Source organism: Filicampus tigris, chromosome 15 (assembly GCF_054856515.1).
Source record: "Filicampus tigris isolate MCC_2025a chromosome 15, RoL_Ftig_1.0, whole genome shotgun sequence".
In the NCBI taxonomy this organism is placed as follows: domain Eukaryota; kingdom Metazoa; phylum Chordata; class Actinopteri; order Syngnathiformes; family Syngnathidae; genus Filicampus; species Filicampus tigris.
The window spans coordinates 9,321,886-9,338,671 of record NC_141231.1 but is presented as its reverse complement, the minus strand read 5'-3'; the positions used below and the strand labels follow the sequence as shown (position 1 = coordinate 9,338,671).

The 16,786-nt window shown below is 39.5% G+C and overlaps 2 protein-coding genes across 5 annotated transcripts in view; one reads left to right on the top strand and one right to left on the bottom strand.

The window, feature by feature from the left end:
* The window catches only part of scarb2c (scavenger receptor class B, member 2c), a 106,297-nt gene that overhangs the window by 74,365 nt on the left and 15,146 nt on the right, over positions 1 to 16,786 (top strand). For 2 of the 3 annotated variants that reach the window (XM_086052732.1, XM_086052734.1), the window contains exon 4: positions 11,027 to 11,084. The exons of the other annotated variant lie outside the window; for it this stretch is intronic. The gene's annotated coding sequence lies outside the window, so the exon portion shown is untranslated. The remainder of the gene's footprint in view (positions 1 to 11,026; positions 11,085 to 16,786) is intronic. 3 annotated transcript variants of the gene reach the window in all.
* Positions 1 to 16,786, bottom strand: part of rai14 (retinoic acid induced 14) — a 44,164-nt gene that overhangs the window by 26,085 nt on the left and 1,293 nt on the right. For both annotated transcript variants that reach the window (XM_086052729.1, XM_086052730.1), the window contains exon 3: positions 14,031 to 14,107. In XM_086052729.1, coding sequence (XP_085908855.1) covers positions 14,031 to 14,107 — 77 coding nt within the window. The remainder of the gene's footprint in view (positions 1 to 14,030; positions 14,108 to 16,786) is intronic.

Here is a 16,786-nt window from a genome sequence, read left to right as displayed (position 1 = left end):
CTGGAGTCACAAACCATTTCATTTCAGCAAAAGGTTAAGTTGGTATTTAAAACAGAAAGATTACAGGACATGTCCGGCATTGTGGCTGCAAGTCAAGACAACCCAGAGCTAAAAATAGTCGTCAGCCAACACTTCCTTAAGCTACTAATAGCCATTTCTGCCCTATAAATAAAACATTGCTGAGCTTGGAAATAAAACAGCATAATTAAAAAGGGTTGCTGATTAAACCAACTTTGACCCAAAGCTATTTTGCCGCTTCATTTACATTAATCAGCACATGGAGTCAAAGCAGTCCGGTACCGATAAAAGGGAAACAGGCTTCGTTTGGCCACTTGATATGCCGTAGCTGTAAATCTGTCATTTTTAGTTCTTAAATCATCGGGTTCAACTAAATACACAGTATGGTAACTGGGAAGCAAAAACATTACAAGCCACAAATCAAAACGGTCCCCAGCCAAAAGTCTCTCATGAAGGAAATCTCTCATTTTTTCAGGTGGCCTGAGACGAACCCTTCCTTCATCCACATCCGAGCCTGATATATTGTTCCAGTTAGGCCAAACAGGCCAAACTAAACAATAAGTTTGAACTGAAATGAAAGCGGAGAGCCAGAATGTTCCTTTGGTTCAAGGACATGAAGAATAAAGAAATTGTCCAGACAATTTTGAGCCTGATTCCCCGACCAAATCAGCAAAAATCACATTATTTGATGGCTGTGAATAGTCCTGATTTTTGTCAGATTATTTGGCGGTGTAAGGTATGGTCAGAGTAACTTCACCGTTCCAAACAATAGTTAGACACTTTCACGATCTACAATCCAAGGAAATCCAAGCCAGGGACTCTGTGATTATCACGTGAAGTGGATCTGTAATCAATTAGGAATCAAATTAAATTCATTTCAAAGCCCTGAAACACTTCAGGGGTCTATTATTTACATTTTCAGTTAAGTTTATAAATGATGCTGCTGAGCCTGGGAACTCTCGACGCTTTGTTTTTGTTCGAACTTAAAACAAAGCTCAGTGAAACTATAAAGTTACCGTGTATTAAAATGTTGGAACACTTTAACTGTAGAAACTTTAGGGAGCTATTTACAATATTTGTTGAAGTGTCCATGTAACTTTCTAGGACAATTACAGAGTAATTAAACATTTTGTGACTATTACCGGTACCGGTCCGCAGACCAGTGGTTGCTGACCACTGGCCTAACAGATAGCCTAGGTGCTCCGCTGCTATCCTCTGTCCACAAGCTGACTTTTGACTTCCCTTCAGCCCCTTCATCTGCTCCTGGCAATTTTGTAATGAGAAGAATGGTATGTCTTCCAGTATGACTTCATGGCCACAATGGAGTCAGACTATTGAGTCATGCTCAGTGCATGTGGTGCCATAAAACTTTGTTCAAGAGCAGTGCAAACATGCTCCAACCAGACCTTGCATCATCGCAAGGGATGGGCATGATGTACTGATTAAATTACATTTGGGTTAACTCCTTACCGATGAAAGCACTATAGATTTCACTCTGACACCTACCAGCCTGAATGGCACTTGACCAAAAGTTAATGTTGGTTATGTCTGGATTTCTTGAATAACTTCCTTTGCAGATAGGATAATTTGGCTCTTCGAGGGAGTGTAAATGCGTCTATTGACAGAGACGTGGCCCTCTCTCTTAAAATTAAAAATTGTATCGATTATTTATAATCCTTTAAGGGAATTTATTTCAAGACTATTCCACTGTCCTCACAACCTAACAAAACCAAGAAATCAGTCCAACAAACATGAATAAATAAAAAAAAATGAAGTATACAAGATCATTTTTCCATGCTGAGTGTCTTGTTCATTTTTTGATACTCAGTTTTCTTGGCATGTGGTGGCGATAAGGGATAACTGGAAGGAACATCCCCTGTCCTCTTTTAATTGGATCCATGCTTAAACCTCCTGTCTCTTGGATTCAGTAGAGTTGTTCTTTATAAAGAAGCTGTGATGTGGTAATAGGGACCTCGAGGAGAGGCAACACAGTGGCTGTATCAGTTATTTTCAAATGAACTGTGGCGATCTGTATGCCAGAGCGCACTTTGCATCCTGACAAACACCAGCATCAGAGATGTAGCAGAAGCAGCGACAGCCGCATGGCTGCCTGTGAACATAATTACAGTAGATTCATGGCAATGTCAGTGTCAGCTTGGGCTAAACGATTTATCGTTTTGGGACCGAAATCACGATCTCAGACAACGCAATTTCGAGATAGTCAAAGCCGTGGTTTTTAAAAGGGGCTTTCATCCCCGACGCTCACCAATCAGCGGCATGCTACTGTGGAGAGGTCACACTATCCAGCACCAAACTGGTTGAAAAAGCGTAGCGTCTACGTCACATTGTCGCCCGTACTCCCATAAGTTATTTATTTTCGCGGCTACTTATATGCAAGGCGCTAACCTAGCTTTCACCTCACTTCACTTATACCATTATGTAAGTCCGTGCACAGCAGCAGCAATGAGCTGCGTGATGTGGATCCTCTCCTCCGTGGTGACAAACTACCTCACTGATAAGTAGCCTTTTCACTGAGGAGGCGAAGAGGGGGTCGCTAAACGTGCTAATCGCTAAAGTCAAATGCAGAGTCGGGAAGACCCAAAATAAGTGCTTATCCATACAGTCGACTTTTCATAGAAGTCTGGCTAGAACCGCTTTAGGGTGGAGAGCCAACAGCTATGGACAGAAAATGTGTATTACAATTAAAGCGTATCTAGAATTACAATTAAAACAATTAAGACGACAGCTCCATTCGCAATTTAGCACATGTTCTAACACCAAAACACGGAAACCACTGTCGTCAGCCATGACGAAGAGTGCGACGTCAAACGTATATTAAATATTTATATCATCACTTGTTTTTTTTATTTTTTAGTTATTTGCACTGTTTTGCAACACAGAGTACTAAGTTTTGAGATATACACAATAACAGGTCTTAAAATTATCATTTTGAATCAATTTAGCTTTGCAAAGGGACAACGTTTTTTTGTTAAAATACATTTCATGACATTAAAGAAAAGCAGACATGTTTACATAAATGGAAAATTTGAATTAAAAGCAGAGAGAAGAATGACTGATACTTTCTTATCCATTTTAACAGGAAATATTTACATTATCGCATTTAAATAACCCCAAAACAAATACCCCCATTATGATTTTTACACCCACCATTACTGTTGGAATCAAAAGATCCAATTAATACCATGATATGAATTTGAGGACGTATTGCAGATCCCTCAGTTTCTGTTAAATCTCTAGCAAGAATATGGAAAAATATTGATACATTATCTTGCATTTATGTACAAAGAATATGTACATTAGTACAAAATGTAAAACATTTTGCGGTTAAAAAAAATTATATACACAATTACACATTAATACATATTGCAGTAGGTCTTGCCTTACTTGAACCATTTTTAAAAACTTGAAAACTTCCTCTCTCACAAAATCTCTTTAGTGTCCTTGCATTATTATAGTACTAGCTTTTAATGTTTTTAATGATATAATTAATGGCATTTTCTGTCATGTTTGGCAATGTTACTGTACATTGTGAATATTGCACTGAAGCTTTATTTCAAGAAAATCGCAAATCAAATCGAAATCGCAATATCTTTCAGAAAAATCGCAGTACAATATGTTCCTAAAATCGTTCAGCCCTAGTGTCAGCATCAGGTCAGTGTGAAAGGGGCTTCTATTGCGACTCTGACGGTACTTTTCTCTCCCATGTGTTCTCCAGTTCAGATATGTCATCACAGGATATGAAGAGAAAGAACACAGAGAATCGGATATCCTCAGATCAGATCCACATTAAGCCTCAATAATGTGGATAAAAATGCAATACGAATTGGATATCTTCCAATGGGACAGCAAGTGAAAGCGGACGGATCGGCTACCCTGTCATTGCGAGCCAGATTTCATCAAAGTGCATTGACTGATGACGAATATACACACAATAAAACACCCAAAAGAAAAAAAAAATAGGTGGTGACCCTAAACTGTAACACCGTAGTCTATCAGTAATCTACACTAACACAGTAGTAAACACATAATTATACTAAATATTTGAAAAACACTTGTAGTTAAAATAAAATATTCATGGGAAATATCAAGTATGGTGATAATTGAATGTGCCTTGTGACGATATAGGCCTACACTGCTGTGCAAACTACCACATTGAGTGCTATTTGGAACATCGGAACGATGCTGAATTGTTGGAAACAGAGGATCCCTCTCGATTGGCTGAGAGTCAATAAAGTAATGAGCAGTCCGTTATCTGTTAGTGATCAATATACTCAAATCAGTCGAGCTTGGACTAAATGCTATGCAATTTCTTTCTTGTGACAAAAGACATTTTATAATTCAGAGATTTGTTTCTAAATACATTATACATGTTTAAATAGCTGAAAATGTGAAGACTTAGAACTATACAGTACTGAATTGTGGAAATATAGCGTTAAACTGATCTGTTTTCCTGATATTTTTTTTTTTTTTTTTTTTTGCTGCGTGTGTGCGAGAAAGACTAAACCAGCTCCCACTGACACACTTCAACATCCAATATGAGTCCTCCTTCCCTCACTGAATAAACACTTGAGCGCGTTCGTTCAGATTAGTTATTATCCGGCACGATTGTAAGTTGCTTAGTTTTTACCAATATCTGTCAATAGTGTGCAGTTAGCTAGCTAGTTATGGTTAAACCCCGAAAATGCTTCTTCCCTGGGTGCCACAGTTAACTGAACAGCTCCTGTCAGTATTTTCATTCCCAAGCGAGGAGGCGACGCCGCAGACGTGCATGTCCACCCGCCAAATCTGTTAGCTTCTAAGCTATCTGGGGCTAGCTTCCCCTTATCGCGGCTATGACCCGGTGGGATACATTTCAGTCGTCAGAGTCTTTACACACAGAGGGATGTGTCGGTATAAGAAAGCTCTAAGACGAAGTAGTATCCATTTTCCAGTCGGGCAGGGTCTCACGCATTCAGCGGACAAGCATCGCTATTTGCAACGGATTAACTATATACTCATTTTATTGCATTGCCTTGAATGCACACACTGAGTTTACCAGGCTCGTTTGTTTGAATGAGGACATCTCTGTGGACTTTTTTTCCTGTCTCCCTGGCTCAGATTTGTCAACACAGACACCCGCCCTTCCTCCCCCGGATTAACAAGGGTCTCCCCCCAAGGCTTTACTGTCACTCTCAGCATTAATACCCTTTTGCTGCACCCAGCCAGGATAAACTCAGACTGGCCACATCGAGTCAGACTGGGCCAAATAAAACATTCCCTACCAGAGCGACGCTTCAGCTGTGTAAGAAATCATCAATAGTTGAAGGATTTGGCCGCCATAATGTTAAGCTCTAAATCTTTTTGCTTTGTAAATAATTGAATTTATGTGGTCTAGATTTCCCTATAATGTACTAAACTGCATTAACAGTGTAATTCAATGCTCTTATCCCTACAGTGCATAGAGCGTTCTGTAGAAATGTTTTCAGATGATCAGCATGTGACTGAGTGCCTGGGCTGCGCCGCTTTATTTAACACAGCAGACATTCCATCACGCCTGATAAGGAGCTCTCCATTCCTGCAATATTTACACAGTTAAAATTAGTTGATGTACATTGTGGAATTGCAGCAAAAATCTGCACGTTTAGTCGGGTGTCCTGTGCCATGTTGTACAACCCCCGCCCCGGATTAATTGATGCCATGGAACAGATGTGTGGAGTGACGAGATGTAATCCGTGCATCAATTGGATAGTGACTGTGTGTGTGTGTTTGTGTCTGCATGTGTACTGTGGATACTGTGAACTGTACATGGATGTTAAAGTGGTTTGAGTGGGGGTCGGGGGGTTAATTTTACCTAGTCTGGCAGCTGTAGGAGCAGTTTTTACGTCGTGACAATAGAGGAAGGCCTGTGCGAGGCACTGTCATACATGCACAATACAACAAGAGGTTGCATTTATTAATGAGAGTGTGTGCCCAACAGCTTATACTAAAAGGAACAAAGAGCTTGAATATGAAGGTAATAGTCAATGAAAATCTCCTAATTTAATACGATGATTTATTCAGTGCTTGCTCTTTTCATGTGTGCCATTATTCTAGTATCCATCCAATGAGAGAGAGAAAGAGAGAGAGAGAGAGAGAGAGACAGACTGGCAGATACACTATTTTAATAACTATAACTAATTTAATTTAATTATTTTTTTATGACTATTGCTTGTGGCTGCAACCATGTACCACTATATGGTGTGTTTATGTGCTGGTTCTCAGAATCTAATGCTAATCTGTGCTTCCAATAACACTGCAGCTCTGTTTAGCAATTTTGAGAAAAATTGGCAGATCTTGGACCTCGTAGCTGCCAAATTATAGAAGGAGAATGTCAACATGAAGGCGGCATTATTTCAATTAACTCAGGTGTGATGTGCTCGCCAAATTATGGAAAAAAAAGTGTGACTCGTAGTCCGAAAAATACAGTACTCGTTTGTGTTATTTCACATTCAATAGACCCAAAATCAGGAATGTGTACAATATATAGCAATTACAGGAAAAACGTCACTTCGCTACATTATGTATGACATGATGCGAGTCCTCAAACGAAGCTTGCAAGGCTTTAGCTCAGTAAGCATCTAAAGGTTCGACTTCACAAATGTTTATTGTGACATAGGAAAGAAAGGAGTACAGATTTTGTTTTTAGGTTTTCTTGCTTTACATATGTGAACTTATTTTTACACTCTAATGAAAGTTACAAATGCTTAATAATAATGCTTAATTGAGAATTTGCTTGTTGATAAATAATGGTTTTTATGAGGGGGGGAAAATAGCTTAAAAAAACAACAACAAAAATGTATTCCAGAATGGATTGTGCTTGCTTTAAACGCTTCCACTGTAGGCGTGAAGCATGACTAAGAGTTGTTGTTTTTTTTTTTAAGTAAAAACCAGGAAATACCAAATTCCTGTCATTATTTCTGCTGTGTGATTGTTCAAATGGTTCATGTCTCATTGTGGCTGTTTGCCAAACCCTATTCCCATAAACCCAGATTACACGTCTGGTTGCCCAACCACACGCACACGCACACGCACACATTTTATTTTGCACATTTTACAGTCGAGTAGCCCAAATAATCCACAGACAAAACACAATGTCTAGAACACACGCACAAACACAGACACACACACATTAAACTCCACCAGACACTGACTCATGTTGACCAAGTGTGATAAAGCAGCAAGTGTTACACTCCTTTTTAGTCCAACAAGCGCTGAAAATTAGTGGGCAGGTTTACTATGACATAATCTCAGTCGTGTACTGTCTGATAACATGCTAAAGTTTAATATGGAGGTAGGGAATTTGAAGACCTTGTGCGTAGGCAATGCTTTCACACTGGCGCAGCACTTGTAGGAAAACATCCATTCAACATTCACTAACAGCATGCTTGCTATTGCTATGGTCAGTATGCAGAATCTTTCAAATATCTAAATAAATGTAGTTATATAATACAACATACTCATCAGAGATGGTGATTATTAAATGTATTCATGTGTATAGGTCACTACAGAATTGTTTTGCTATCCCTTGTATTGCTTCGAGCAACCAATCAATGCTGACGATGTGACAAATTTGAAACCTGATTGGTTAAAGAAACAGTCCCGTGGCTAACATAGTTTAAATTTCATCAGCAAGCACAATGGATTCTGAAGGCCCTTGGCAGATTAGATTAACATAGCAGCACATAGAGAATTAAATCAACGGGGTAAAATAATGTTACATCAGTACTGGAAGCAATGCAGCCAAGAGAAAATCTGATTTGTATTATTTCTGTGGAAGTTGATGCAAGATTGTGCTTGGAGGGAGAAAAAAAAAAGAACAGTTTCAAAGTTTGTTTGGTATCAGCAGAAACGAAGCAAATCCTAAAAAAATACAGATTTTATTTGAAGACCATATCGCCTTCCCGAGCAGAAACTATTATCTCCGCTCATAGACACCATTGTCCACACGTGGGAATTAAAGATTTAACTTCTGAGCCCATTTGAACTGATTTGTTAACCAAAACAGCAAGACTTACCGAGCAAGGCAAGTAAACAGGCTCCCCGATGATTGTGGAACAAATTCCGTTTACAGTAGTTGATGTGATCTTGAGTTATATGGAGTTAGTGTCTTTTACTGGTAATAGGTTTTCATGTGATTCCAAAAGTAAAGGATTGTGGGAGGATTTTTATTGGGTCAAAAATTTGTCAGTATATAATAATACAAGCTTTTGATTAAGCAGCCACAGAATTTCTTGGCAATGCACTTTTTCTATTCACAATTGTGGCCATAAATTCAAGGTTTGTGGTCTTTATCATTTGTTAATTTATAGTCTATGCTAATATGGCAATATATTATGTCAACGAGTAAGTTTTGGTCCTGGAGAGGAATCCAAATTCTAATTCAAGTTGGGAAACCCTGATCTGGATGACACTTGAAAACCTTAAAGAGCATAATCAGCAATCATAGTCTCGCTTTTCAACCGTCATTATTTGCAGCGTACGTTCGGCCTAACGGTGTCAGAGCGCTTATTGCAAATGGTTGGCTTGATGAAGAACGATTGTTTAGGTGAAGCCTGTTGACACTAAAAACCCCATCAGACACTTCCTGGAAACTAAATGGGGAAAAAAAAACATTTATGAAGAAAGGAATTAGTTTTGTGTTAAATAGTAAAACTGGAAATAAAGGACTGACTGTGGGGGAGAACATTCCTTGGAAAACTGTCACTGACAAACAAAAGCCAAAATAGAACCAAGGAGGTATTTTAATTCCATTGTGGTCGCTTCATGGTTACTATGAGAAGGACTTTTGGCTGTGTGGTTTAAACAATGTAACATTCTTTTCTACAAAATGACCACCATTTGTTTTAATCAAACAGTTGTGCAAGACATGCTGACAGTTGGGCAAACGTTTTCATTGTTGTTTCTTTGAATTGAATGCAAAGCAATGGACAATGGGCAGCCATACAGAGTGTAAAAGGATGGACAAAAGTAGGCCAATCAAAGTGCTCAATGAAAAAAGAATGTGGGAGTGATGTGTGCAAAGACACAAGTGCAAACGGGTTTGCTCGTGTTTCTGAGCATTTTTTTTTTCTCCCTCCGCTCAACTGGCTGATGTAACAGTGAAGATGGGCCAAACACTCAAAGGATCCATCTCGGACGATGTAGTGTACAGTAAACACAGGTCTTAGGACTGGTACGAGAAGGTGAGATGGACACACAGCCTACTGTTGAGATCTCGCAGCTCAACACGGAACGCAACATTTTTCGGAACAATGGATGCGGTTGTTCTCTCCCACATAGCAGAGTGAATTAGCAATCATTTACTTTCATCTGGCTGCATGCCCAGCCAAAATCGCAGGGATTCATATTTGGGGTTGCAAGAAATACCAAGAGCATCTGTCAAATTGTATATTGAGTCTAATTCCCCGGATACTAGTTTGCACATATATTTCACATAATGTTACAATGTAAGTCACACGAATACACTAAACTAGTGGTATAGGACTGCACCGCATCATAAAGGGAGTTCGACTCGCATTTAGGGATGTAAAGATTCATCTGTTTAATCGATGTATCGGTTCGTCTGCCGTACGATCCAGCTACATCGATTGGCGCCGGACTAGTTTACGTCAATGCTGGCCACACATCGTCACATCCCTTTTATAAGTTATTGATCAATTGAATCAATATTATGAAAAAAAATAATTCTATACTCCAAATTCCTAATTCCCTTTTATTTTTATTTGTTATTTTTAATCAACTTTTATTAGTTTTTCCCTCATACATGTCATCCCTGGTTGGCGCCGGGGATTTACATCAAGCTCGCAGCATGGATTTTTAAGGCGAAACAATGCGTTTGTTTTGTGTGGAAACGCTACATTTGATAAGAAAGGAGATCGTCTTGACAAGACGGTTGCCGTGTATAGCCTTTGCAAATTCAAAGTGAAATATAACGGGAACGCGACAAGTTCGACGCATATTGACCGGTGTCACAAACCTGAACAATCAACAGCGGCGGCTTCCGTGCAAGGTAGTGGGACAGACCAAAAAGCTGTTGCTGCCTCATTTATTCAAAAACTTGATCATAATCTCCTCTTGCTCAAATAATTACTTATTATAAATGAGCACACAGTGAAGTGACTTGCTGCCAGACCATGTACAAAAGCTATTCTTGAAAAACTACATGTAAGCCTTTAGCAAAATTGTCTACTGTTACATCCAGTTGTGCTTTATACAGAGCAATCAATGCAGCAGGATCATTTCATGTGAAAATATCTGTTTAATACTTGTACATATTTTTTGTTCCACAAAAGAGAATGCTGAATATTGTCCAGACATAAGAAGCATTTTATCAAAAGTGTTTGTTTACATTGATGCTTTGTGCATAGAAAGAACTACCTTATTTTGATAATAAGGTAAGTTAGTATAAAAACAGAATTAGCTTGTTCTTATATCAATTGTGTTTTTTTTATTTTATTTTTTTACATTTTGCAATCAGCAAAGTTGAGCTAGCAGTGGTGTTTGCCCTAAACATAACTTTTGGAAACATACCGGTAAATAAAACCTTGGTGTCATGCCAGACCATAAGAAAATCTTTCCAAAACAAAAATGGGGAACAATGTCCCATGTCATGTTAATGGTATAAGAAATATGTATGTAACATGTAAGTATGTTTGTCTCATTTTTTTTTAATGTCGCAAAAAACAAAATGGCATTTGGATTGCGGTGTGTAGACTTTTTATATCCTCTGTTATGTAATGTGGCCAATGAGGGTTTATTTTAACCATCCATGCACTTTCTATAGTGTTTGTCCTTATTGGGATCATCTGGAGCTTATCCCAGCCGACTTTACAGTAGACAAGAGGCGAGGTACACCTTGAACTGCTCACCAGCCAATTTCAGCGTGCATGTAGACAAACCGCAGTCACACAAGGACAATTTAGAGTTTTCAATAAATCTAATGTACGTTTTTTACTTTTTAATGTTGCAGTTCCCAGAGAAGACTACCAACAGGAAGACCAGAGCAGAGAACCCCAAACTCCAGAAATGTGAGACAGATGAGCTAACCATTAGCCTACTCTACTTCTATTTATCTAATTGTAGAGTAAATGTATTTTCAAATATTTGTTGAAGTAAAATAATTCTAATTGGAAATTTGTCTTGTGTAAAAAAAAAAAAAAAAAAAAAAGCAGAGCCCCCTATCTTCTGTAGCCTTCATTAGCTGATCCGTGGATTCCTGTTGGGGGTCATTAAGATGAAATATTGCACACAAAAACATGTGACTGCTACAAAAATGGTGCTTCTGAATGGACCCCATTGTACAGTGGAGCCTCTGTATTGAAATGCTCCTAAAATCATGCAATGTGGAATTTGACCCAAATATTTCGGGAAAAATTGGCCTTTGAAGTCTTCTGAAGCACTGTCAAGCAAGACATCCTGAGACTTCGGCTCAGTGAGCAACTAAATATTTACGTCGTATGGAAGGAAGGAAATGACAAACGTATGGAAAGGCTGCTCAGTACAATATGAATTAACAAGTTGTCAAAAGTATGTGTTTGAGTTATAATACATGTGTAATTATCTTTGTGTGTTTAGTTTTGCAGTAAACTTTCACTAGAGTATCAAATTGCTGGAAGCAAGCACTCGTTGACTCTTTGAAGAACCGTTTGCTACCTGTTAAGATGCACACCACACGATCAGGGAGGACAGAGTTGTATAGTATCTATATGAGAGGCTGGTATTGGGTGTCGTCGTATTGGAGCATTTTTACGAGTCCAAGTAGGAGTCCAGATGTACAGTCTGGTTTTGGTGCATCCCTTCTTTTAACGGTGCAATGGGTGAATTCAATCTAAATGAGTGAATCTGAACAAATCAGAGGTTCTGACAAACGGACTGTCTTCAACCTTGGAGGTTTCCAATGGTATGGATCTCATGTTTATCTTGACTGGAGGATAATGAGAGAATGTCATTTGGATTATTTGCACTCTCGGAATTCCTCTGCTCTAGCTATCCACAGATGAGTTTCGGGATGTGTGTCGTGATGAAGGCTACGTTCACACTGCAATGCATGGTGGCCAATTTAGAAGCACAAGTCAACCCAAACGTTTTTTTCAAGAATATGTTCTATGCAAGACCACTGTTTGAAACATGGCATGCTGAGTTTGTGGAATAAGAGTTAATCCACCCGTTTTTAGCCATCTCTGGCGGCGGCCATTTTGTCACTTATGTCACTGAAAATGACATCACAACTGCTCAGGGCTCAGGTAACGACCAATCACGGTTGACCTGTTTTCTGAAGCCATGATTGGTCGTTATCTGAGACCCGAGCAACTGTGATGTCATTTTTCAGTCGACAGAAGTGACAAAATGGCCGCCCCCAGAGATGGCTAAAAACGGGTGGATTTTGCTGCTTAACTCATATTCCACAAAGGCAATATTAATCAAAATGCCGTGTTTCAACTAGTGGGCCTGCTGGGAACATATTCTTGAAAAAAATGTGTTTGGGTTGATTTCTACTTTAGCCGATCTTTTTATGTAACGCGTCCGTGATGTGACACGCATGCGCACAAAGCATGACGTTGGGTGTTTACGGAAGTAAATATGGTCCCGCGTGTAGGGGCTCATGTTATCTCATATTTCGCCGCCAGAGTGGCGAGGCGGGAGGAGGTCGAAATATTTGGGGAAATTAGGTGGCGCTCCTCGATTTCATTTCATGGAGAGTTCTACTAAAGCTACACTTAAGAACTGAACTGTATGCGTGGCTGAATCACCAAAGATGTCCACTTTATACTTAGTGTTTCAAGTGGGATTAAAGTCAAAAATACAAATCAACACGATTGTTACAATTTTGCAAATTCACGGATGGTTGACAGTCGTAACCCCAAGCACTCTTCCCCGCTTGGGCGGACTGCGTATTTGGCTTTTAAATGACGCATGGGTCGGATGTGTTTGGATGAGTGCGACCTCAGCTTTCATACTGCAAACGTTTCAAATATATATAACCGATTTATATCCACAAAGGAAAAAGACCCGGGTCGGATTTGAAAATAAAATGAATTGTACTGTTCACACTGCATGAAGAAAAATTTGATTCATGTCGCATATTAGCAAAAGAAAATCTGAATGGAGCTGCAGTGTGAACAACGCCTTAGTCAAAGTGGAAAATGACTCCACCTAATGGGACAACCCTCAAAAAGATGACTCCTCATTTCTATTGAGCTCATCCTTTACCCGCCACACGCTGTAAACATTCTTGACCCTATTCACCAATCCTCTAACTTCATCAACTTCCTCTTCAAATCCAAGTTAACCAGGAACTTCTAGACTTTTCCTGTCTGTTGTTTAGCTTTGTTGCCATCAAGACTACGGTGACAGCGGATGAGTCAGACACAGTGGAGACGCCTCACTTCCTGTGAGTGTTCAATATGTTAAGACTGCGAGGCAGAGATAGAGCCGTTCTTCCCAAAAGATGGATTAATCATCTGCAGGGTGAACTGCGCTAGTCTAGATCTGCAGAACCGTGGCCTTTGCTGGAATTAAGCCCAGCACTCCCACACTGTGGTCCTCTTATATGAGTCACCGTGAGAAAAGTATGGTTTGTTTCGCACCGCTCTAACGCCATCAATCGTGGTTTCTCAACCTCGTCTCCCAACTGTGACCTCATTTTTCTGGAGGTGCTACCCTTCTCGTGGCACCCGCAATTAAATCTGTCAAAGCTTGCCATGTTACACAGAGCTTTTCCCATGTGTTTTCTGTTTACAAAAGCACGCAAGTGGGGGGGGGGGGGTGGGGGGCTAAGTTGATTATACGCATGTTATGATTCCAAACTGTTTGGTTTATTTTGTTTTTCTCGCAAAAATATCCGTCATTCGTGCAGAGGTCGAGAAAGGTGGTTATAAATCATCTACAGCTGCCAAAGATGGACACGGCCCTCTGCCATGCGGGCATGTGCGCGCACTTATAACTTAGTCACCAGCATATGTTTTAGTACTTACATCAGTTTTCCTGAACTTGGCTTTAAGGCTCTTCATGTTCGGTCTAGTAGTCCATGTAGTTGCTCGCTCACTTACAGCTGGAAGAAGGGGGGGGGGGGGGGGGGCGTGGTTAGACAACACAAATGTTGGAGCAACTCATTTGAAGTGTTGTTTCTCAAATTTACCTTTTAATTTGAAGTGTCCAGCAGCACAGAATGAATCAACATTATCAATGTAATCCCACGTTTACATTTCATTTATTCCCCAAGCAAAAGGCAGCTTCGAGGTAGACACAGCACATGCTATTCTAATTTGAACCTGACTGCAAATGGTTTCCAGCTTTCGATGCTTTCTTCCGATGTTCTAAATCACCTCCAAACCCTCCGGGATGTCTGGCAATGGTATTTCTGCCTTAGTTCCCTCAAGCAAGCGCATATTTTTTTTTTTTTTCGTGGCCAAGATGACCTTGTCCATGATTTACCTCCCGAAGTAACCCAGTGAGCATTCCAGCCTTGTAACGAGGGTACTTTGCTTTTGCTGTCCTGCAGCTGCTTGTATTTCAAGCATGTAAGCAATGCTCGGCTATTTGAATGTAACAGTTACCTGCCAGTGTTTGCCTTTTTAAAGTGGAAGTCAACGCAAAATTTTTTTTTCAAGAATATGTTCTATGTAAGACCACTAATTGAAACAGTGCATTATGATAAATATTGCGTTTGTGGTGTTAAGCGTTAATGCACTTGTTTTTAGCCATTTCTGGGGGCGGCCATTTCATTGCTCACAATGACCACTCACGGCTCAGATTCAGAAAACAGGACACCCGTGAAACTTTGCGTACCCTCGCAAAAACGTTTGCATTCCCCTTGCAAAGATTGCGAAATGATGCAATTTCTTTTCTGCAAGTGAAAGCTTTTTTTTTTTTAATTTTTAAATGCATGTTTATGTACTTCCGGGTCATCTTCCGGGTAAACAAAAGCAACAAAGAGAGCGTTTTTACCCGTGGACGAGTTTAATTGAATTACTTTGAAATTCGCTTGAAATAAAAAAGACATAAAATCAGTTCTTGATATTAAGCACGGTTTCCAAATAAGCGAAAGATATCTGAAGCGAGTGCTAAACAAAAGAGGACATCTCTTGCCCACAAGGAGCGTTCCAAGTCCCCCTCCTTGATTCTTGCCGTCTCCGACATACTGTCGTCTCTCAAACAGCCGCGCATTAGAGGCTAGGCTTGGCTACCTGCCAAACCTACCCGGAAGTAAATAAACACGCATTTAAAACAAAATATGTTCCCTCGCAAAAAAATTTGCGCTATCCCGCAATCTTTGCGAGGGAACTCAAATATTTGCGAGGGAACGCAAAGGAGTTTTTTTTTGTACTTCCATGTCACCTTATCAGCTCTGGCTCCGTAAACAAAAAAAATTAGCATTTTAACTCATTCACTGCCAGACATTTTCAGACCCTCTTTTTCCCTAATGTTTGAAAAAAAAATAAGATCCTGGGATTGAATGGCTGGACTGTGAAAAGCCAAGTAAATTCATCAATGGCAGTGAATTAGTTAAATGTCCCACTATTTAATATAATTGATGTAATTGAACTGTTAACATGCATGTCTCTGCTGGTCCATATGTACTAGAGTAACTCCGCACCCACTCCAGCTCTCATACTCTTTTTTCATGTAGAGGCTCAGGTGAGGCTAAGCGACCTTGACAAAATATTAGCAGCTTGGAACCGCATATTTCAGGTCATGCCATGTCTTTGGAAACAATCAGCCCGATTGACCTAATTATTAGCTTCCTCCAGGCTCCTTTGAAACGCTGTGAAACGATTCTACTCATGCTGTCAGTTTCTTAGTAGGAATTGAACTTTTTTTTTTTTAAATAATTGGAAGAGGGATCAGAAAAGTCGCTAAATATAGCAAGCAAATCGTTAAGTTGGCAACGACTTGTGCTTTTGTAAATTAGTTCCTCTCTGTTGTTATTGTAAGTAGTGCACGTCAACAGGGAAGCACTTTAAACTACAGAATCTGCTAGATTTTTTTTTTTTATATTCCTTGTAAATAAATTGGAAGTAATTGATCAAATTGATTAATTGCCCAGCCCTACTCCAGATCCAAATGAATATTAATTAAAGGATTTCGGTGTTTGAACTACAATCACGCGACACTTCAGACAAGTCAGCGTATCAATGGTTGTGATTTGCTTTTTCTGTCACTTTTCTGAAGCCACCACAAATGGTACCAATGGCAAAGGAAAAAATCTGCTTATCACCATAGAAACTGGTATTGACTGCAATGTTGCATAACGGGTGCATGCATCTCTTTCGTTTCTGAACAGTACAATATGGCGACCGTAACCCAACTTCATTGGATAACTTCTTTCAACTCTCGTATGATAATTATGAAAGTTTAAACACCGTGCCTAAAGTTGACTTTCTTTGACCTTTTAATGACAGGACTACTTCTTTTTACACTTGTTTAACAGTTAAGAGTGCTACAAAGCTCTATTCATGCAGTCAATGTTAGCGGTCAGTACACAAATGTATTTCACGGGTTATCTTATTTTTACACTTGTAAAGAATGTTCAAACTAGAATTGCAGGAAAGGTTGAAACCTTATGGCAATTAATGGTTATTTATGGGAATAAACAGACATAAACTGTTTACAAAACTGCTGGTTGGCACTTAAAAGGAAACTTAAATATACTGTAGTAGGGTAATAGCAGTATATTTTAGCATAATCCTGAATACAACAACCAGAATTCAAGCAAGTACAGTGGTACCTT